This window comes from Panthera onca, chromosome D3 (assembly GCF_046562875.1).
Source record: "Panthera onca isolate mPanOnc1 chromosome D3, mPanOnc1 haplotype 2, whole genome shotgun sequence".
Taxonomy (NCBI): domain Eukaryota; kingdom Metazoa; phylum Chordata; class Mammalia; order Carnivora; family Felidae; genus Panthera; species Panthera onca.
Window position 1 is genome coordinate 65,370,795 of NC_138350.1, and position 22,189 is coordinate 65,392,983.

At 43.0% G+C, this 22,189-nt stretch overlaps 1 protein-coding gene across 2 annotated transcripts in view; it reads right to left on the minus strand.

Annotated features, from left to right (window-relative positions):
- EPG5 (ectopic P-granules 5 autophagy tethering factor) overlaps positions 1-22,189 on the minus strand; it is a 109,996-nt gene that overhangs the window by 39,077 nt on the left and 48,730 nt on the right. For both annotated transcript variants that reach the window (XM_078435283.2, XM_060613740.3), the window contains exons 20-28: positions 21,790-21,900; positions 20,190-20,312; positions 19,106-19,272; positions 18,035-18,256; positions 16,090-16,213; positions 12,474-12,618; positions 10,697-10,868; positions 8,977-9,139; positions 170-312 (exon numbers count right to left, since the gene is read on the minus strand). In XM_078435283.2, the coding sequence (XP_078291409.1) occupies positions 170-312; positions 8,977-9,139; positions 10,697-10,868; positions 12,474-12,618; positions 16,090-16,213; positions 18,035-18,256; positions 19,106-19,272; positions 20,190-20,312; positions 21,790-21,900 (1,370 nt within the window). The remainder of the gene's footprint in view (positions 1-169; positions 313-8,976; positions 9,140-10,696; positions 10,869-12,473; positions 12,619-16,089; positions 16,214-18,034; positions 18,257-19,105; positions 19,273-20,189; positions 20,313-21,789; positions 21,901-22,189) is intronic.

Consider the following 22,189-nt stretch of genomic DNA (forward strand, 5'->3'; position numbering starts at 1 on the left):
TAAAACTTTATTTATAAAAATAGGTGGCAGGCCAGACTTGGTCCAAAGGCCATTGTTTGCTGATCCTGTACTAATTTAATTAGTGGGTGTCTGGGGGTATAGTAGCATGTATGATTACTATCAATAATAACAACATTGCATTTTAAATTATAATGCCCTCAAAACTTACGTAATCAAGTTTTCCGCGTGAACAGCAGCTTCCACAACATTAAGTGATGGTGGTTTAGCAGCTTCTGCTTGCAACTGCTTCACTTCTTTTCGCAAAACATGAAGCTGTTGGCTTACTGCTTCATTTTTATGCATACCTTCAAACTAAAAAAGATTAAAGTGGTCAAGACCTTTTTTGTCCTTGCTATGTTCCTAAAGCAAATATTATAAATATACTGAGCATCTGATGAAGAACTATTACTATAATTAATATTATAACTCAAAATTCTCAGTTGAATAGGAGAGGGGTGGGGAAAAAAATGTCAAAAAACTATTCAAGAATCTCAGGTTTTTCATGAAGCATCAAACTGGAGCGAGTTTATCACTGGTTCAGTCTTTTGTAGGATATGCTCTCTGTCACTTATGTTTTGATTCCCCGATTCTCATCAAAAACAGACTCGGGGCACCTGGCTGGCTCAGTCGGTTGAGCGTCTGACTATGGCTCAGGTCATGATCTCACGGTTTGTGAGTTCGAGCCCCGCGTCGGGCTCTGTGCTGACAGCGTGGAGCCTGGAGCCTGCGTCGGATTCTGTGTCTCCCTCTCTCTCTGCCCCTCCCCTGCTCATATTCTGTCTCTCTCTCTCTCTCTCAAAAATAAATAAAGATTTTAAAAAACAATTAAAAAAAAAAAAACAACCAGACTCAATGTCTTCTACCACTGAGGTTTTCCGGAAGCACACCAAGCGTCTCCCCCACTGAGCCCCCTCCCCTGAGCCCTGACCACTCTCCATTCTCCCCACCCAAAAAGCACATACACGTCAACCTAAACCACTAGGGTGCACATCTCATGTGTGCCAAGCATACAAAGAGCATGACACAGATGCTATTAATAAAACACTTGTCCTTTTGAAATGAAGAAAACATATCCAATTATAAAACAACAAAATATGAAAAAATACAAGAAGTGCGCCAATCAGTTGCATGCCTATGAAAGAGCAAGTGACTGATTCAGTGGTTCCCGAAAGCTCGTCACTGATGAAATATTTACTCATTCTCAGTAAAGATGTGACAATGGAGAATGTATTGAGTTTAAGAAAAAAAAAACTAAATCTATTTCAATTTAAACAATTAGCCTTTCTTTAAGATTATGTATTTCCTATTTGAGGGGATTATTAATATCCCTTTTCTCTAACTAGTTGACGGTGACCTATGTGATAGCTGCTTTGTTTGTACATTTCGATGTTCCCTTTTGGATATGAATGATGCAAAACATATCCTAGGCCCAGGCTGCAACACAAAGACATAACCCATGTGGCAGTTGTGGGGGACAAGAGGACAGAGGGACAGCAAAGAGAAGCCCAGCCAGGCAGGGAGGTCAGGGCTGGAGAGCACAGAGCAGTCAGGCTAGGGACCGGGGTTCCTGTCCTGGGGAGTCCTTTGGAGCAGGCTAGGGAATGTGGACTTATCTTGCAGGCATAGCAGAGAATGCTGAAGAGATGAGAACATTCAGAAGGTGGGAATGTTAAATCCTACACTCTCCTCCAACGGTCTCCTCCAATCACTGAGTCAGCAAAGGGTCTACATTTTCCTTTATACACACATGCCCAAACCCAGTCTTTAGCCACCTCTGCAGTGATTACAGATATCCTTTGTTTGTAAATAATGTAAATACTTAATTCACAAACGTATATAACTGAGGTCCTGATGTCCCTGCCAGAGTTATTATCGTAAATTCCAGATGAAAGGCTACTGGAGGGCAATGGTGCTATTTGTTTTGTTCTACCCAGCACCCCAGTATAGCACAACTCTGACGGTACACGGAGCGCCTGCTTTCATGATCATGATAACTTTCTTCCATCAAACTCACCAATGTCATATTAAAAAGCTTTACAAAGCTTCTTACTTAAAGACGAAATAAGCTGTTAGTCTGAATCAAAAGGCATGAAGGTGAAGATCCAAGAACATATGATGTTAACAATTATTTTAATTTCTACTATTGGAGAAATGAAAGATAAGATGATTAAATGACTTCCATTAGACCACATAATGAATCAACACAAATATTAAATTTCCAACCTCTCAAATCAAAGACCAATGCTGAACAGCCTAAAACGTGGTCAGGAGTCTGCACAGTTTCGATGCCTAACGTGTCACCGAGTGCAATGAGGCGGGGTCTCTGAGGGCCACGGCCCTTGGCTGGCCTGGAGAGAAAGCAGGCAAACAGGGAGGAAAAGAAAGAACGTGAGGGGAGGGAGGAAGACAGTGAGGATGGAGGGAAGCACAAGAGAGAAAGGACAGAGGTGCCCTCGCTTGGGAAATGCCATCAAGACCAAGGGACTGGCGCTGCAGAACTGCCACCCCACGCCGGACAAACCACAGATGCCCAGGAATAAGGCAAAGCACCGAGGTGGGAAAGTTCAGACATCCTCACACACAAAAGCAACTCAAAGTTCTCATTATTTCCCAGTCTACTTATTTTTGCTCATTGTCCCCAGCTCTACAGAGAATTTTCTCTGCTCGCTAGGGCGGGAGAGGGGCTGAGTGCCTGGCAGCTCACAATCGCCAGAAGTTGGAGACGATGGCACAAAGCGGCGAGGGCGGGGGGCGGGGGGCGCGCCGGAGTCACTGTAAGCAGACAAAGCCATGTGCAAGCCGGACGAAGCGAGTCAGATCTTACAGTACTGTGAGGCCCTCAGTGGGTCTTTTCCATCTTTCATTTCTAGGATGGAGCAAAATTTTCACATGATAATAAATCAATCCTGGGTCTGGCACACATGCCCCACAATACCGAAGTCCAACAAAAGGAACCCTATTATAAATCACCCCATTTCCTCAGGGAATATCACTGAATTATTAGAGCCCTCTATTGGGAGAGACGACCACAGAAGAAGCACGTCTCACTTCCCATAAAACATATTTGGCTTTTGTATACCCCAAACAAGCTATACATAGTTCAAACATTTGCAGATGGCTGGAAATTTCCAGGGCTTTTCCCTCACGAAAAATTCTATTAAGCAATGAAATATGTTCATGATACAATTTGAAATCTTTACAAATGAGCCATTTAAAATTATATTTAAAACATACTCTTGCATTTTAATCTCAAAATTTATATTTAAAATATAAAGTCATTCCCCATGAAGTTGATTTTAAAAAATTGATCTGGTCCATGAATTCTCTAATCACTGAAAAAGAAGATGATCCTGTCACACCAACTCAGAGAGAGAAAATGGTACACGTGTCAATTTAGAGAGATGATGGCCATGACCAGCTTACTCAGAATTGTACAGCTAACCTAGTCTTCAGAAGCTGGAGCAGAAACAGTTAAAAGCAAATGGCTTCATTTCCCAATACTGCCTGGGAAAGCCTGGGTCTTGAGTTCAAATAGACGTGGGCTTGAATTTCAGCTGAGCCACTTACTAGCTGTGTGGTTTTGGCAAGTCTCTGAGACTCTCTGAACCTATTTTCTCATCTCCACTTTGTGAAGATTAACAGTCACTGGCATGTTACCTGGGATATGAGAGTGCCCAAGCATGTGATAAGAAGTGCTCCGAACAGAGCTGGGAAATAATCTCGTGTACGGAAGGAAGACAATCCTTATCGCTTCCAAGACTGACCGCCTAGGAGACATTTGTAGTAGAGCGAAAAGTGCAGCAGTGTGTGAGGCCGGAGATTCTGTATGGAAAGCATTAAGTTGGCCTACGGTAAACACACAGAATGACAGCTAATTTCCAGTAGGAAAAGGTTCCACCTTCCAGCCAAATAATATCTACAAAATCCCTAAAGCTAGTTAAAATCAGGGGGTTTACTTGTGAAGAATATAAATCTACTGTTCGTTCCTTCAAACACACTGGTTCTATGGCACTGACTGTGTGAGGCATTAACAACAGAAACCCGAATAAGACAAGGTCCTGACCCTCACGCAACTCAAAATCTAGTAACAGTGTGACAAGGTAATGATAATACAAAACAAGTTGTAACATAACCTCATGATTGACGTGCTGGTGGTTTTCACTGACTCATTGGGGGCGAGAAAGGGCACCTATTATGTGCCAGGAGCCATGCTAGATGGTACAGAAATACAGATGACTAAGGGCAGGAACTCTATTCCTCAGCAGTTCACAGACCGGTAGGAAAAATAGCAGGTGAATACAACAGCATTTATGCAAAAGCTGCTATGAAAGGAGGGACTATCTCAGTCTGACTAGAGGGGCTGAGAAAGACCTCAAGAGATGCTGCCTGAACCGAGCATGGAAGGATGAGAGGAAGGAGCTCACGAATGGGTGTGGGAGAACAAGTAACAGCACATGCCTGAGAGAGCAGGTAGGAACATGCATGTCATGTTTGGAGAATGGAAAAAGCCTATGTGGCTAGAAAAAAAATGTTCAGGGATTAGGAAAGGGTAAATGATGCCACTAGAAACTCATCAAGAATAGACTATGGGGGGATCCGAAGGGTCCTATTCCTTTTAGATACCGGATAGTCAATGTTAGGTTTTCGCCTGGACATGTGATTAGATTTGTGTTTAAAAAGATGAATGTGGCAGGGGCGCCTGGGTGGCTCAGTCGGTTAAGCTTCTGACCTCACCTCAGGTCATGGTCTCACTGCTCGTGAATTCGAGCCCCACGTCGGGCTCGGTGCTCACAGCTCAGAGCCTGGAGCCTGCTTCCAGTTCTGTGTCTCCCTCTCTCTGCCCCTCCCCTACTCACGCTCTCTTTCTCTCAAAAATAAATAAAGTTAAAAAAAATTAAAAAAAAAAAAAGATGAATGTGGCAGAATGGAAAACGGACTGGACAGGGAGAGAGTCTATAGACAGGAAGCCTTATGTAGTGGTTCAGGGGAAAAGTAATGTGGGCCTACCAGGGGACAATGGCAATGGGAACAAAGAGAAAGAAACAAATGTAAAGTCATTTCAGAAGCAGAACCAGTATGACTTGGAAAGTAACTAGATGGGGAGTATGAGGGTGGGGAGATGACAATGATGCCCAGGTCCCCACTTCCTATTACAGGAAAAACAGGTTTGGAGGGTAAAAATTGGATTAGGCTGGGACCTGTGGAGTTTGAAGTATTTATGGGACATTCACAGAAAATCACATAGGCAGGTGGAAATCTAGATCTGGAACTCAGAGAATTCTGCACTAGAAAAGCAGAGTAGGAGTCAGCAACATATGGGTTAATCCTTCCAGTGGTCATAGACTACCAAGGATCTACTGAAGTTATGAACTATCCAGAACAAAAAAATTCCATATACTTTCAGGGACTTCACTGACTCACTAAAGACCATTCACACACCCACTCTAGATTAAGAACTCCAACACAAACAGTAGGCAAAAGCAGCCAATGTCACAAATGACTAAGGGGATCAGGGGTAGACGCAAGCACAACCAGCAATCTAAGGGTTGCATTGATGAAAAGGAATTCTGGAGGGAAACTACAAAGTGGCTAGTGATTTGGAGGGACTAGAAGAGACCTCATGACGTTCAACATCTCCAGATAATAAAATGACGTTAAACAGGATCAAAACTACTAGATATAGCCATGAAGTGGTCCCTAGACACACGCATACAGAGAGGATATAATTCTATGTATAAAAGCAACACAACCTACCCTCTGCATGACATATGCTCTCCCAGAGACAATTTCTTGATGAGTAATAAACAATCAGAACTCACCTTCCCTCCCCGACATCCATAACCAAAGTCATCCATTTGTGTAATGAGACAGCTTTAACCTCAAGTACAATCTCTGGCCAAAACTCAGAGCAAACCTAACTGACTTGCATAGATTAGATAATGTCCTAACTTCATGGCAGCTAGAGTTTCAACTTTCCTCTACCTTGCTCTTAGCTATTGATGAGTAGCCAAAAAAAGTTTTTATCTTCAATTCCTAGAAGTATCAACCAGCAAGTACCGCCTGGACAACCTCAGTTAGCAACTACCATGTAACGTTCCAAAGAAATCCTATTTAAATCAGACTACAAGGCACCTGGGTGGCTCAGCTGGTTGAGCGTCTGACTCTTGACTTCAGCTCAGGTCAAGATCCGAGTTGTGGGATTAAACCCCTAGTCTGGCTCTGTGCTGAGCCTGAAGCCTGCCTAAGATTCTCTCTTCTCCCCCTCTGCCCCTCTTGCCCACTTGCGTGCACAATCTCTCTCTCTCTCTCTCTCTCTCTAAAATAAGAAAAATATGGGGTGCCTGGGTGGCTCAGTCAGTTAAGCATCCGACTCTTGATCTCAGTGCAGGTCATGATCTTGCAGTTAGTGGGTTTGAGCCCCACATCTGGCTCTGCACTGATCGCATGGAGCCTGCTTGGGATTCTGTTTCTCTTTCTCTCTGCCCCTTACCTGCTCTCTATCTCAAAATAAATACATAAACTTTTTAAAAAATAAATAAGAAAAATAAAATAATAAAAAATAAATCAGACTACAAAAGCTGCCATCTTCACATTTTCAATTCCTCTGTCATATCTGCATCATCAGGCAAAATTAACGGCTGAAGTAAATACCGTTGTCAATATTGATAGGAGCCATCAGTGGGAGTTTCCCAGTTTCTAGATCTTCCCAAACAGAACTGAAAGTCAGGGTGCTGGGCAAACTAGTAAGGCCAGCAGAAAATTAGAATGTGCTTTTTAAGAAAACTTAGATATTTCTAAAGAGATTATGGCCATAAAACACAGCTATTTTTTCAAATTCTTTAGGTCTCTATAAAATCTCCTTTTCTTCTCTGTCCTTTCTTTTTTTTTCTTTTTTCTTCAAGCAATCTTTGCATTTACCAATTTTTCTTTTGAGAAGATAAAGCATAAATATTTTTTGTGTTGTCTGTAAAAATAAAATCTAAGCCACATTCATTTGAGTCCTTATCCTAAGTCATCTGCTTTCCAATCTCTGTCTTATCAGAATTACTTAGAAGGTATTTCAGAAAAAGTATACCTTTCTATTTCAGAATTAACAAAGCAAAAGCTTATAAAAGAAATTTCAATTCAAGAGTTCAGACAAATCAAGATTATGATGACTTTTTCTGAAAAGGAAAAAGCCAGGTCACTGACAGGCTGGGAGCTGAAGCTCCCAAGTCAGCCCGGTGGTATTGCCCACCACAACAAGACCCTGAGAGTTAACAGGCGGTCAGGCAAAGAGAACTGGTTTTTGGCTGGGCAGTAAGTATTCATGACTCTTCACAGAGCAAGCTATTAGCCAGAACTGAAAAAACATTTTTGTACTTATCTTACCAAGTCACTTAATAAGATGCATCTTAGGAGAATTCCCTTCTCTGTACAGTATTAACAGCCTGGCAAAGATGTGTAATTCCAAAATATGGAAAAATACCGTATTTCTGAAGGCACAGATTGGTAGTAAGACACCCTTTTTAATTAGAACTTGATACATTTCTTTTTTTTTTTTTTTTTTTTTTTTTTTTGCACCAAATCAAATTCGGTCCTAAATCAGCAGACTTATCTCCAAGCTCCATTATTTTTGCAAGCGATCCTTCTTAAATGCTCCCACCTAGTGTTACTAAAACATTAGTAACTGGGGGAAAAGTACACTGAAAGAAAATTAACTTTATAAAACACCTGGCCAAAGATGTTCTCTCAGTGTTTGGGAGTCTCACATCCCATGTCAAATTTCTTAACTTTAGATGCATACAAATATGTTATTTTATCAAAAACAAATTATGAAGGTAACAAAAAAGACAAGTGTATAAGTTATTTCAGAGAAGACATTTTAGAGGAAACAGGCTCCCAAGGAGACTGATGAAGAATACATCAGAACTGCTCAAATGAGGAAGCACAAAAAGAAATTTATGAAAGACAACCAAGAGTCAGTAAAATAAGTTTTCCCTGATTTCTAAAAGCTAACAAAAAAAGAGGAGCTATGTTTGTGCAAATGCGGTAGCCAACCTCTGAGCATTTCCTCCCCAGCTCTGGGGACCCGAAATCCCTCGCAGAAGGACTAGGGTGCAGTGAGTAAGGAGCTTGTGTTCTGCAGCCAGCCTGCCCGGGTCTCCCTGGTTCTGTCACTCGGTGGCTGTGTCACTCTGGGTATGAAACTTAACCTTTCTATGCCTTTACTTCCCCGTCTGGAAACAAGATAACCCGAATTCCCACCTCACAGAGATGCCGTGAGGATAAGTTCTGTAGAGTGTTTACACAGAGTCAGGCATAAAGCAAGTGCTACGATGTGCTGGCTAAAGTTAAGCTCCATTCTGAAGTCCTTTCAATGTCACAGACCCAACTTAATTAAGCCTGTTTTTCCAGTGCAAGAAGATGACACTAAGAGGCAGCTGAATTCCTAATCTCAGAGTTGCACGCCTCTCCTTTGCCTGTTGGCAGGCTCTGTCCAACTGACCTGCTTTCCACACGTCCCCCCCACGTTTGTCTTCAGTGGCTCCCCACCGACCACAGCACACAGTTGGAGCTCCCAAGTGATCATCCTTTCCAATGTGAATTCCCACCACCACACCCAAAAACAATCTGAAGTAGGCTGACCTAGCCACTGACCCCTAAATGGTTGTCCAGAGGACTCCATTCCCACATTCCCTCTAACAGAATCCAAACCATCATCATCAAAGTCTTTTGAAGATCAATTTAAAACCCTCTAAGATCTTCTCAGTGATTATGCTTTTCTTTGAATTTCTGTCCTTGTCGGACACACGAGCACTTACGGAAATACATGATCAGCTCTGTGTGGGTCTTCACCCCCCCAAATGTATTAAGTGTTTCAGGATGTGAATCATGTGCTACAAACTTCTTTCAGTCTCTCTCAACAATATGCCACGTATATTACGGACTCAATTAAAAATTCTCTGAATTAAGAAGAAGCTTAAACAATCTTACCTGAACTGTTACAACTGCTGCTCCTTGGCATTTCTTACCACTACTGCCTCTACACTCCAAATGTAGTGTGGTCTGTTCTTCTCTATTAACATACTGCTTGGGCATTGTGTCCAACAGCTCACTATCCAGGGCAACCTGCTGAGATTCTCGAAGAGCTGCAGTTCTGAAAAACATCATCAGGAAGTAGAAGAAAGGCTTCGGAAAGGTTTCACGGTAGGTGATAAAGGCTTCCAGTTCCCCCCAGCCTGCATCAGAGAGCATCAAGACCAAGTATCCTATAGTAACAAAAGACCAAAGGTGTGTGCCCAGCCTTACCCAAATCCTCTCTTTTTCTTAACAAAAAATTTTAGGGGCGCCTGGGTGGCTCAATCAATCGGTTGGGCGTCCCACTTCGGCCCAGGTTACGATCTCACGGTTCATGGGTTAGAGCCCTGAGTCGGGCTCTGTGCTGACAGCTCAGAGCCTGAAGCCTGCTTCGGATTCTGTGATTCCCTCTCTGTCTCCCCCTTCCCTACTCACCCTCTGTCTGTCTGTCTCTCTCTCAAAAATAAACATTGAAAAAAAAAAATTTTTTTTAAAGAAATTTTAAAAAGGAAGGAAAAGTGGGACAACTTTTTAGCCAGGAACGAAGCTTCATTTAGAATCTGTATTACACTAACGATGTTTTTTACATGGACCCTTAAATATACAAGAGCAAATGAGAATCCCATCCTAATTAAAGCATTCTAAAGGGTACCTTGCTTGTAAGCACCAGTGATTTCTTCGGTATTAGCAACTCAAACTGAACTGTCAAAGATGGACAAAGCTGTTTACAAGGGTGTTGATACGGTTATGTTACTGTGTAGGCATGTGTGTGCGCACACTGGCAGGGGTGCACATTTGTATGCACGTGCACACAATCAATGCCTGGACCAAGAGCAGCCAAGGAAAAAAAAAGCCAGTAAGAGATCGATTCCCAGTGTCTTCGCAAAGATTAGATTCTTCTACTTCATAAAACAGATTCACTCCACACCCGCTCCTTCTCGCCAGACCGCAAGCTGGAACCAAAACCTTAAAGAGTTGATTGCTCTGGGGGTGCCTGGATGGTTCAGTGGGGTGAGTGTCAGACTTCAACTCAGGCCATGATCTCGCGGTTCATGAGTTTGAGCCCCACATGGGGCGGTCAGCGCGGAGCCTGTTTGGGATCCTCTGTCCCCCTCTCCCTCAGCCCCTCCCACGCTCTCTCTCCCTCTCAAAAATAAACACTTAAAAAAAACAAAGAGCTAATCGTTCCGTATCTACTTTAACTCAGAGCACTAAATGATTTTCCCACATTTCAATCAAATGCCCGAGGCAATTTATTAAAGAATATGGAAAGTTAGGGAGCAAAGCAGTGACAAAAGAAAGTAAATCTCATTGCCTACCCTTTTAATACCATCTTTTCAGTGTCAGAAAGTCTCCTCAGGAGAAGCTTAAGAAACACTTGGCTGGCACTGCTGGCCCACAGAAATGCCACCACAGGAAATGTAAAATTCCTAGTCCGTGAAAGCACCACGCATTTTCAACATGAAACCGAAGGACTTGTCACAATTTGGCTAACTGAGGTACCTGACTGGGCCAGCCTGGTCAAATCATCCTCATGGAGAGAACGCTGAGGAGGAAACCCTTCAAGGTACTAAAGCATCCAAGCTGTCCCAGCAGCAAGCACAGGGGCATGACCCTGGAGGTCACACGGTCTCACCTGGCCTGCTGCTGCAACAGATTCAGGTCTGTGCGCACCAGCTGGGTGGTGTCCTTCTGACTCAGGAGCACAGCCGAGGAAATGACTGGCACAGGAGGCCTCACTGGGTGCAGATCAAGGGGAGGCTGGGGAGCCTCGTGCTTCCGCAAGTTGCTTAAAACCCTTTCTTTAGCTGAAAGAAAATTAAGTCGCGTTTACTGAGTAAAGGCTACTACTAGGTAGTAACATACTAATTGAGTGCAAAGCTTTGGCTGGTTACCTTCGAGAAGAATGTTGAAGATGTACAGAGTAGTTACATAAACCATCAGTGGCCTAAATGGATAAAATCATTATCTTTCGTTACCTGCTAGTTTTGAGGGAGCCCCCACCGGGGTACTAATATTCTACCAGGAGTCGGGAGCTCACGAGCATGTGGTATGATTAAACACAACTCCTAGCCTCAAACAGCCTTCCTTACTGAGAGTTAAAGAGTCAAAGCTCACGATCTTAAACTATTACCCCAGACAGTCTCGCATGACATGCTCAAGTGTGTGGACTTGAAACTAGCGTAAAGGGGATCTAGCGAACTCTCTAAGCAAGTCTGACGAAGATGGCAGCTATCACCAGTCAATGGACTGGGGACGGGGAGGGTGGTCCTGTTAAGAGTTTAATGCAATCATCCAGATAAACTTCAGAGAACAGGAGAAAAAGAAATGGGCGTTACGGAATATGGCTGAGTGGAAAAATCTTAAATTAGGCCAAGGTTTGACCAGGAGGGCTGAGACCAGTCGTGTTAAAATGAACAAAGGCATGGACACAAACTCCTACAGAACTTACATTACACAGTCATATTGTCGTTCTTTCACTCATCCACTTATTCATTCACTCAATAAATGGAATCCAAATAAGAAACCAGGTGCCATATGAGAAAAGTGATGGCAAATCTGTCCATCCAACTTTGCACTAGATTGCACATGGGGTCATAGTGGTGAATCCAATCTAAATGTTTGTATTTCTACACCTAGTACAGAGATGACCACACAGGTATCCAATAAATCAATAAATTCCTATCTTCCCACCCTCTCTCTTCACTGCACTATACACATACCATACAGCAGGTGGGGACTGAGCACAGGAAGAAAAATGCTGCCACATACCTGCCTCTTTTCAACAGTAAGGTAATAGGGAACAGGAGAGGTCAAGGAAATTTCAAGTCAATAAATCAAGTCAACAAATACCTAAGGAACTACTGTGAATTTCCGACTTCATTCCAGATGTAGCATTCCATTTTCTGTTCTTAAGAAAAATAAAAGAAAACTTAATAGCCATGATTTTAGTTGGCATAAAAAGACCTGTATTGTTTGCACCCCAAACAGATGGAATTTAACATTCCAAACAGGTCAAGTACGGGATCGTCCCATATGGCTGGGGTTTTTCCACTAGAACAACTACTCTCTGCACAGAAAGTAACAAAGTCGGATGTTAATCACTGGAAAAGACTCCTGACTTTGTTCAAATTTCTCTCAAGCAACATTTTAGGCCACGACTCTAAAGCTACTGCCTGAACTGCCTGCCTCCAGACTTCTTTTATGGGAGAAAAAGCACCTTATGTAAATCATTACTGTTTTGAAGTTTTCTCTCACTCATTGCTGAACCTAACCCTAAGGTGCAGACAAGGTAACAATGAACTTCTAAAAAAACAATTCTCACTGGAGGGATACACTGTGTAAACCTTAACCCGCAATTCATTCATTCATTCATTCATTCACTCAAGGGGGATGATGGTGGTACAGCTCACCCAACAAAGGATCAGTGAAGTCCAGCTGCACTGACAAACTGCAGGGCGGCGAATGGGACTCAAGTGTGGCCTGTGTCCACAGACCAACAGTCTCCTGGAACTCATAACGTATGCGCTCCATGTTCAAATACTCCATCCACAGATCCTAGAATTGAAGCATAGGACTTTAACTTTCACAGATGAATCATATATTCACATAGGACTTTAACTTTCACAGATGAATCATATATTCACATATAAAATTATATATTTAACTAAAAGGTAGACCAGAACGTTTCAGCACGAGGTGGTCCATACCAAGTTCTCCAGTGTTAAGAAGGATCATGTTCTAAAATGGATACTAGCAATCTTTGCAGGAGTTTGATTATGCACCAAGAACAGAAAAAATAATTTTAATGGCCCCACCAACTGTGTATTTATACACCGTATACAAATACTACTGAGCTAGTAAGTTAAAACCCAGAAATTTAAAGAGATAGGTAACAAATATATTGAAAATAACAATCTGGATTAGAAAGAATCTGGGCCCTTCGTCCCAATAACAATTTACAGGAATACAGGGGACAGAGAAACATATTAAACCATACTACGACGATCTGCAAAATCCAGACTCTGGGGAAACTCTATGGACAAACTATCCAGTTTCTTCAACAAACTACAGGGGGAAAAAGGAATAAGGGAGGAGCGACAGATCAAACAGACTTATAAGAGCTGTCAACCAATTGCAAAATGAGGATCCTGATTCAACTATAAAAATAAAAACAAAAATTTTATGACATGTATGAGGTAACTGGAAATTTGAACACAACTTCGATATTTGATACTAAGAAACTGCTCTTAATATTTTTCAGATATAAATGCTATTGGGTTATAATAGTTTTTTAATCCTCATCTTTTGAAATCTTCATGTATCAAATGCTTTCTAGAATTAGTTCCAAAATAATATGGTGAAGGGAGTGAACGGGCTATAGATAAAATTAGACACCCGGTACACAGTGGGCAGGGGGAGAAGGGCATGTGTGCTACGCTATTCTATTTTTCTGTATGATTGAATTTATTATAAAAGGTAAAATAAATAAATAAAATGGGAAAACACAGAAGTTTTAGTATTCTCTTCCTACACTCCAATAAACCGTCTTGCATATTTTGAACTACATACTTCACTTTGATGATCAATACCTATTATTAGAATGGGAGACTGTCTTTAATGAAAAGAAACGTCAGGTCTTCATGATCACTAAAAACTGTACCAAATAGTAGGAAGGTGATCACCTATGGACTATGGTTTTGTGGATGATTATTTTTTTTCTTTCTGATCTTAAGTGTTTAAAGGATTCCTCTAAACCTACAAATCTCTGGCTTGTAATGGGCACACTGCCATGAAGTCCTAAATCATTACTTCCAAACCAACCATGGCACGAGGCATTCCAGACTCAGGAGAGGAACTCCAAAGTCATCTTGACCACAAGTCTGAAACCTAGAAGCACCAGACAACTGCTGGAGGTGCTGTACCAGTCCCTCCTACTGTGCACACCCATCTCTCCTTTCAGTGGGGTCACTATCACCTTGTCTGCCTCTGTGCTAAGTAACTGTTGACAGAGGCTAATGATTAAGAATACTGAGAATTAACGATAGGTAGGCAGAGATGTCTCAGAAAACCACAAAAAGAACAACACTAAACATGAACTACAGATAAAAATTGGAGCTATAAAATCAAATGGCAAAGACTTAAAAAAAAGAGAATGGTATTAATTCTGTAGATGATGGGGAGCCAAGATAATTATCAGAGAACCAAGACACTATGACTAATATTTTTAAAAACACTGACCAGTCATCCGCTACACGCAGATTCTTAGATAAGGCCGTGGCGTGTAGAGGACAAAGAGGGATGAACACAGAACTGCGCTCAAAGGATCTCAGTCCATGACTGCCTATTTATTTTTCCTGCTGCTCTGGCTCCGTATTCTCAGCCTTATTTCTCTATGCCTTGGGGCCCTAGCTCCATTCAGTCCTCCTCTCAATCTAGATGCTCTACTACCATTAAACTCGTATTTCCTTGGGAGAAGATATTTGCAAATGACATATCAGATAAAGGGTTAGTATCCAAATCTATGAAGAACTTATCAAACTCAACACCCAGAAAGCAAACAATCAGTGAAGAAATGGGCAAAAGACACTTTTCCAAAGAAGACATCCAGATGGAAAACAGACACATGAAAAAATGCTCAACATTAGTCATCATCAGAGAAATACAAATCAAAACCACAATGAGGTACCACCTCACAACTATCAGAATGGCTAACAGTAACAGCTCAGGTAACAACAGATGTTGGCGGGGATGTGAGAAAGAGGAACCCTTTTACACTGCTGGTGGGAATGCAGACTGGTGCAGCCATTCTGGAAAACAGTATAGAAGTTCCTCAAAAAATTAAAAATAGAACTACCCTACAACCCAGCAATTGCACTACTGGTATTTATCCAAAAGATACAGGAGTGCTGATTCGAAGGGGTACATGTTTATAGCAACACTATCAACAATAGCCAAAGTATGGAAAGAGCCCAAATGTTCATCGACTGATGAATGGATAAAGAAGATGTGGGGTGTGTGTGTATACATATACACACACATACACGTACATACAATGGACTATTACTCAGCGATCAAAAAGAATGAAATCTTGTCATTTACAACAACATGGATGGAACTGGAGTGTATTAGGCTAAGCAAAATAAGTCAGTCAGAGAAAGACAAATATCGTATGATTTCACTCATGTAGAATTTAAGAAACAAAACAGATTGGCATAGGGGAAATGAAACAAAAATAAGAGAAAAACAGAGATGGACAAACCGTAAGAGACTCTTAAATACAAAGAACAAACTAAGGTTGCAGGAGGGAAGGTGAGTGGGGGATGGGCTAAACGGGGGATGGGCATTAAGGAGGGCCCTTGCTGGGATGAGCACTGGGTGTTATATGTAAGTGATGAATCACTAAATTCTACTCCTGAAATCAGTATTGCACCATATGCTACCTAACGTGGACTTAAGTTAAAAAAAACAAGCAAAAAAAACATATTTCCTACACTGCCCCACTCCTAAGTTCTAGACCTATGCGTTCCCTCCCTACCAAATGCCCGGCACACCGTTCTCCTTGAAGCCCCTGTGGCACCTCCTCTTCCAGTATCCTCTATCTTTGTAAACAGTATCTCTAGTTGCCCACTCTAGAAGTCTGGCTGTCCTTTATACCAAAACAATCCTATGACAGTATCAATCCCACCTGTGTCTCTAATCTAAAATTCCTCCTGATCCTACTGATTCTTCTTCGACACATTTTAAATTCACCCATTTATCTAATGACTCACACTATTTTAACGGCTCTCCAAACAAATACTTTGGCACAAATCCAAATTCTTTAGGAAGGCATACATGGCCTTTAACAATGTAACCCCCCTTCACCTATCTGGCATCCTCTGCCCTCCACAGTGGCTGTACCCCAACTGCACCTCCTGAACATGCCAGTGACCCCATTTCCATATCAGTAAGTGGATTTAACATTAGATTATGACTGTGACATGTTCGATCACAGATATGCTAAGAGAGACAGGACTGCAGTATCACCTGCTGGTTCTGCATCACTTTTGCTAGCCTGTGAACATCATAATGCTTTGGTAGAGAAGGGATATAGGTATCTCCTTTTTGAAAATTCTCATCTTCTAGCCATAATATATATACATTGAAGAGCCTAAAAGAAAAAAAAAAAAACATAATTATATAAAATACAAAAAGACATGCAGGCAAATGACGTTTCTTACATGTCTAGGAACACTGTCACTACTACATAAAAGTAAAAAGCACAGAATACAGAAAATGCTTCCAACCACCACCACAGCCCCCAAGAAGCTCACGGGCCAGCAGGGGAGGAGGTCACAAATCCTTACAATCTCATGCGGTAATTGCTACAACAAGGCTGTAAAGAAAGGGCTCTGTGAACTCTATTATTAAATCAGGGGTAAATACAACATACAGGAAAAAATAACCAGAGAAGGTGATTTTAACACAGACCTAGGATCTGAATTTGGAGTTTTTCTTTCCTGGGCAATCCAGTCGGTGAGCCTCAGTGGTTGGAAAAGGTTAACTAACATTCAAATAAACGCATTTTCTATCTTTTAGAGAAGACATTAAAAGCCATCTTAAACTACTACAACGGAAGAACCTGCCAGCTTCAGGCTCAATGACGCTCTCCCGCTTCAAGGAAGCACAAAGAGGACTCAGAGCATGTGTACACCTTGCTCCTATTAAGAAGGAACAGAACAAAGCCCGGCTAAAAAAAGAAAGGAAAAAAAAAAAAAATCTCCATTTTCCAGTAGAAACTTTAAAAAAAATTTAATGATGTTTCCTTTGTTTTTACAAGGAACACAGTCCATTGAGCTAAGATCACCGGTATTTTAAGCAGTTGTTTACAGCAACAGGTACTAGAGGAATCTGTGGCACCCAAATTGCTGGGTGGGGTCTGGGAGGCGGCATGGCTTGGCTTTGCTCGGTAACATGGAAAACTACCTCCTTCACCTCTGAGGCAGTCTGCATAGGAACAGAGGCAGGGACAGGACTTTGAGGCTCTCACACGCAAGAGGCCGGTACAGAGCTCTCTCCCAGCTTCTGATGCAGCTAGATGGCTACTTTACCAACATGCCAAAGGAAGGGGGATTTAAGAGAGGCGGAAGGGCACATCAAGCTTTCTTGGCTGATTTAAATGTTCAAAGATTAAGCCTCCCCATGGCGTAAGGCTGGCTAAAAGTAAGTTTTCCTTCAAGAAGCAAGCAAGATGAGGGCAGAAATCATTCCAAAGGCTGAAAGACAGCCCGAAGGGCTTTTAGGTCAAGCAAGCCTGAAGCCTCAGTGCTGGATCAAAACCCTGGGCTTCCTCACCAAGACATTTTGCATTCAGGGCTAATTATTAGAAGCCATTTTTATTAAGTCTTATTTAGTAAAACTAATACCTGGTTTACAGAAAGCTTATAAATGAAAGGTAAAGGAACAGCGTGAAAGGGACCAACCTTACTCCAGAGTTCTTAACGTCTGGGGGGGACACACATACTGTACCTGATTTTAGAAGCAATTTTGGGTGATTACTAGATCCTACCTTACCCCAGGCAGATTCCTAGAGGTGTTTGGACTTCACTTAAAGAACCCTGCCTTGCTCATGAATTTCCTTTAAAGAAGTGTCCTAGCAGGCTTTGCTAGGTGTTTACCTGCTATGATCAATTGTTTTGGTTTGTTTCTAGTATTACATAGAGAAACAGAGAGGATGGATATCAGCCCTCTGGTTTAAGGCCTTCCATTCGGACTCCGGGCACTTGATAGAGCTAGATCCACACTGCTGACTTTCTTCTCATGAAGAACTTAAAAAGGAAGCATGACGAGATGCAAACCTGGTCACTGCCACCCTCCACATCCTATCGGGGCCAAGAGAACAGCACCTGGCAGTCTGTAACACAGATAACTGTTCCGGCACAGTACCTGTGCTGCAAACCACAGCATCAATAGCTAAATAACCATGTCCCACCTCACGAGCTCCGTGTGCAGCTCTGGGGAAGTCAGGTAACCAGGGGTGCCAGGCTGGCCAGCAGGCGGCCCTTCACTGCCCTCTGCTGGAACGCGGAGGGCCTTGCTCGCAGCATGGTGGAAGTCGGCCACCTCAGTCAGGCGCCTCTTCATTTCTCTCAACAAACTGGTATGAGCAGGGCTTTGAAAAAACCTTTTTCCAATACAACCATCTATGGGTAACCTTAAAAAATATAAGCATAGATTACAAGATCAACACAACATGATCTATGTGGCACAAAATCACAATCAACAAGTCAATGGTTATAAATATCCCACACTGAATTAATACCTATTATTCTACCTCAATGGTTAGTATGCAGCTCCAACAACAACAGTATATATGAAAGCAGTTTTAAAAAGAATGAAATAACTACACAAATTTAAGGTATTACCACCACTTAGCGGTTACTGAATAAAGACAGTCTCTGCTCTAGAAGAACTTACAATCTGGTAGAAAACAGAAGTGCCCAATAACCAACATCCGTATGTTCCGATGGACGGAGTTAAGGGAGTGAGGGTGAGCTAGGAATTGGGCTGGAGTCCGAGAATATGGTCGGGAACAGTGGACAGTTCCAGCCAACCAGAGTCCCTTCAGACCCAGTGGAAATGGCAGACACCTCCCAGCCCAAGGGCTGCCGGGCACAGCCAGGCCTTTGTTCACACCCGTCATGCCCATCAGCAGTCCGCCTGGACGGGCTCCCAAGAGTCACACGAGCAGCCTGTGTGGAGCAGTTTCCCTCCCTTTGCAGCTCTAGAGGCTCTACGCTACACCTTGCCTGGTTCCAGGTATCTGGAACTGTCTTCACCCCATTGGGTACAGGGGATGGCAAAGGAAGAGCTGCCATAAGATACCCTAAACTCAAAAATGGTCTAGTCTAATAAGTGTGAAACAGGGGAGACAGGGACACTGCTAGTCGTAGGTCAAAGAACGGTTCTAACTTACAGGCCACGGCGGAGGACACAGAGCATCAGAGCAGTGCCAAGTCAAGAACAGGTTCACAGACACTTACAACAACACGGGGTACCATACCCATACTGCGGTCCTGGGCGGTGAAGATACAGGAGGAAGAACTTCTGCCAGATGAGAGGCAGGAGAGGGTGATCAGAAGGCGTGACAAGGGCCTGGTGGGCCCAGCGATAAATCAGCAGCCTCTGGAGGGACGGGACGATGGGGAGCTTCAGCTGGGCCTGGGCTTTCTACAAAAGAGGAGGGCCCTTGAGCAACCATGACATGATCACAGTTCCAAACAGTCTGCTCTTTCTAAGTGATCCAAATGAAAACACTGAACGTTTTGTTTTCAATTCAGTAAGTAAAACAAGTCATAGAACCTTGACCTTTCCGACCCACTAACTAATACCTTAACCTCCTTGGTAGCAAAACATATGGGGCAGGGGGTTTTTTTCCATCAAAACATTTCCCAGACCCTCAGATTGGAATGTGTCTTACACATCACCTAGTCTTATCTCATTTCTGTGCCTCTCCAGGCCTTTGCACATAAAACGCCACAGTGGAAAGGAGCAGAATGATAGGAAAACCAAAAGCCAGTTTTACTGCCAAACATTATCAATCTCTTAAAAACTTAGATCTGAAAAGGACTTTCCAGAATGATAAACTCCATGACAGGCTCTGAAACCCAAAAGCAAAATCTGTACTATAAGACCCTGAAATAGGTCTTACATTCTAAAGCCTTATCCCAGTGTTCTTTCGCTTCAGTGAGCCTACGGATCAGCTATGGAGTTTTTAAAACAAATTCCTGGTCCCACTCCACACTTAGAAACTCAGATTCTCAAAAGTTGGGATCCAGGAATCTGATTTTTAAAACAAGCTCTCCAGGGGACTAAGGCACATGAGACACACTGGAAATTGCTATAAAACAATGGCAATCCCCTCCACACACGCAAAAACACAGCCTTCAATCATTACGATGTGGCTCTTCATGCTAAATAAACCTTGAAAAGAAGGATGCACTTCAGTTATACAGTTTTAAGCGCTGGTTTGGACACTGTGCTTTCTAAACATTTACAACGAAAGAAAACGGAGAAGTTTAAAAGCTATAGATAAATCTATCAGAGAACCACCTTCTCCCACTCAAATGCAGAACTGCTATTTGCACCTTCAGAGCTTGGTCAGGGGTAAAAGCAGTGTTTATAACCAATTCCCCTTCAACGACCCTTCGGAGCTGGGAGTCTTCTTCAAAGATGGATTCCATGTTCAGTACTGTCCAGGCAAACCAGACCTACAATGACAACAGGTTAAGAGCGAGGGGAATGAGCAGCTCACTCAGACCAAAAACATCCCGATAGTCTACAAATTAACATCTTTTCTACCAGATATCTCAATCAACAAGTATTTATAATTTCCAAAATTAACAGAGTTTTATACCTACCTCTGTTCTTGTCACAGATATAAACTTAGATAAAAAAGATCACTGAAAAATGCTGAATTCCTTTGGAAAAGCTACTTCAGTAAAAGAAAATGTTTGTTCATGCAACATGCAGGTTCTGTATGCACAAGGACAGGAAAGACGGCCAGACATGAGCTCTGCCCTTAAGAAGTTTTCCATCTCAGGGGCACCTGGGTGGCTCAGTCTCTTGAGCGTCTGACTTCAACTGAGGTCATGATCTCACGGTTCGTGGGTTCAAGCCCTGCATCGGGCTCTGTGTTTACATCTCAGAGCCTGGAGCCTGCTTTGGATTCTATGTCTCCCCCTCTCTCTGCTCTTCCCACACTCGTGCTCCGTCTCTCTCTCTCTCTCTCTCTCTCTCTCTCTCTCTCAAAAATATAAAAATAAATGTTAAAAAAAAATTTTTTTTTTAATTTTCCATCTCGTATACAGGAGACAAAACTAATATATAAGTAATCACAATGTGAAGTGAGAGGTGGTGAGTACTGAATCAGGAGTCCAGCGCTCCGGGAAGCCAGCAGAGGGAGGGCGGGATCACACAGGTGGACATATCAGAGACGGCTCTGTGTGGAGAATGGAGGCGAAGGATGCCTGGCAAGAGGACCAGTGAGGAAAAGGCAAAGAGGTGGAAACACATGGGACACGGTAGGTAACAGCGAGGAGTGTGTTTCGGCTGGATCACGAGAGTTAAGAGGAAGAGCGGGAGGGAAGACTGTGATGGGAGGCTGAAGGATGTCGCTGCTGGTTTAAGTGATGGATCAGGGCCATAATTCGACACTCACAGTCAGAGAGGTGGTAGTCATGAAGAAAGCGCTGCTGCGGCCGCTATCGCTGACAAGAGCGGCCAACGCCTCGTGTGCACCGTGTGACGTACTAAGCCCGGCTCTAAGTACATCCCGTGCAGGTGCACTCAGTACTCCCAGCAGCCAGCTGAGGAAGCTGAGGACGGTGAGGTAAGCCCTGCCCAAGGTACAGGGCTAACAAGCATCAGAACCGAGTGTGTACCCCAGGCGGCCTGGCTCCAGCATCCACCCTCAACCGTGCTGCCGGGCAGACCAGGACTGACCACCAGCGGTCTGATCCTGAGCCAGCTGCTCGGCTCCATTCAACCTCAGTTAAGCCCTCGGTGAAACGGAACAGCGACAGCGCAACCTCAGGAGAGGGCCGCTGCGAGGATTAAACGAACGAGGGTTCTTACACGTGCCAAGGGCTAGATGAGCATTATTTAAAGCTGCTAGCAATACATTAGTAAAGATGAGAACATTAAAAGTTCGCAAAGATTACCAACGGTCCGCAAGGGCTTTCCTACCTGAGTAGGCGTGGCCAAGCCCTCCACGAAGGAAGGAGTGATGTTGCCAGCCACGATCCAGCTCACCAAAGAAGAGAGCAGACTCCGGTCACAGTGGTAACCCAAAGCATTCTATACAGGGGACAGGATGTGGAACAGAGAGAGAAGGCTTTAAAAAAACCTTATCAATGACCTTTTCAAGCATATCAGCAATTATCTTACTGTGATGGTAGACTCTGGTAAGACACAGATTTCATAATTAGTCCACCAGCAGTGAGAGCCACAGGCAGCGTATTACAGCCAAATGTCATGAGCAAGGCTTGTCCTGGGGGGTCCTTTCCTTTGGCTTCCCTGGAATCTGCATTAGCAGACTGTGGTTACTGAGATCAGGTACCAAGAAGACCAAGCTTAAAAAGGCAGT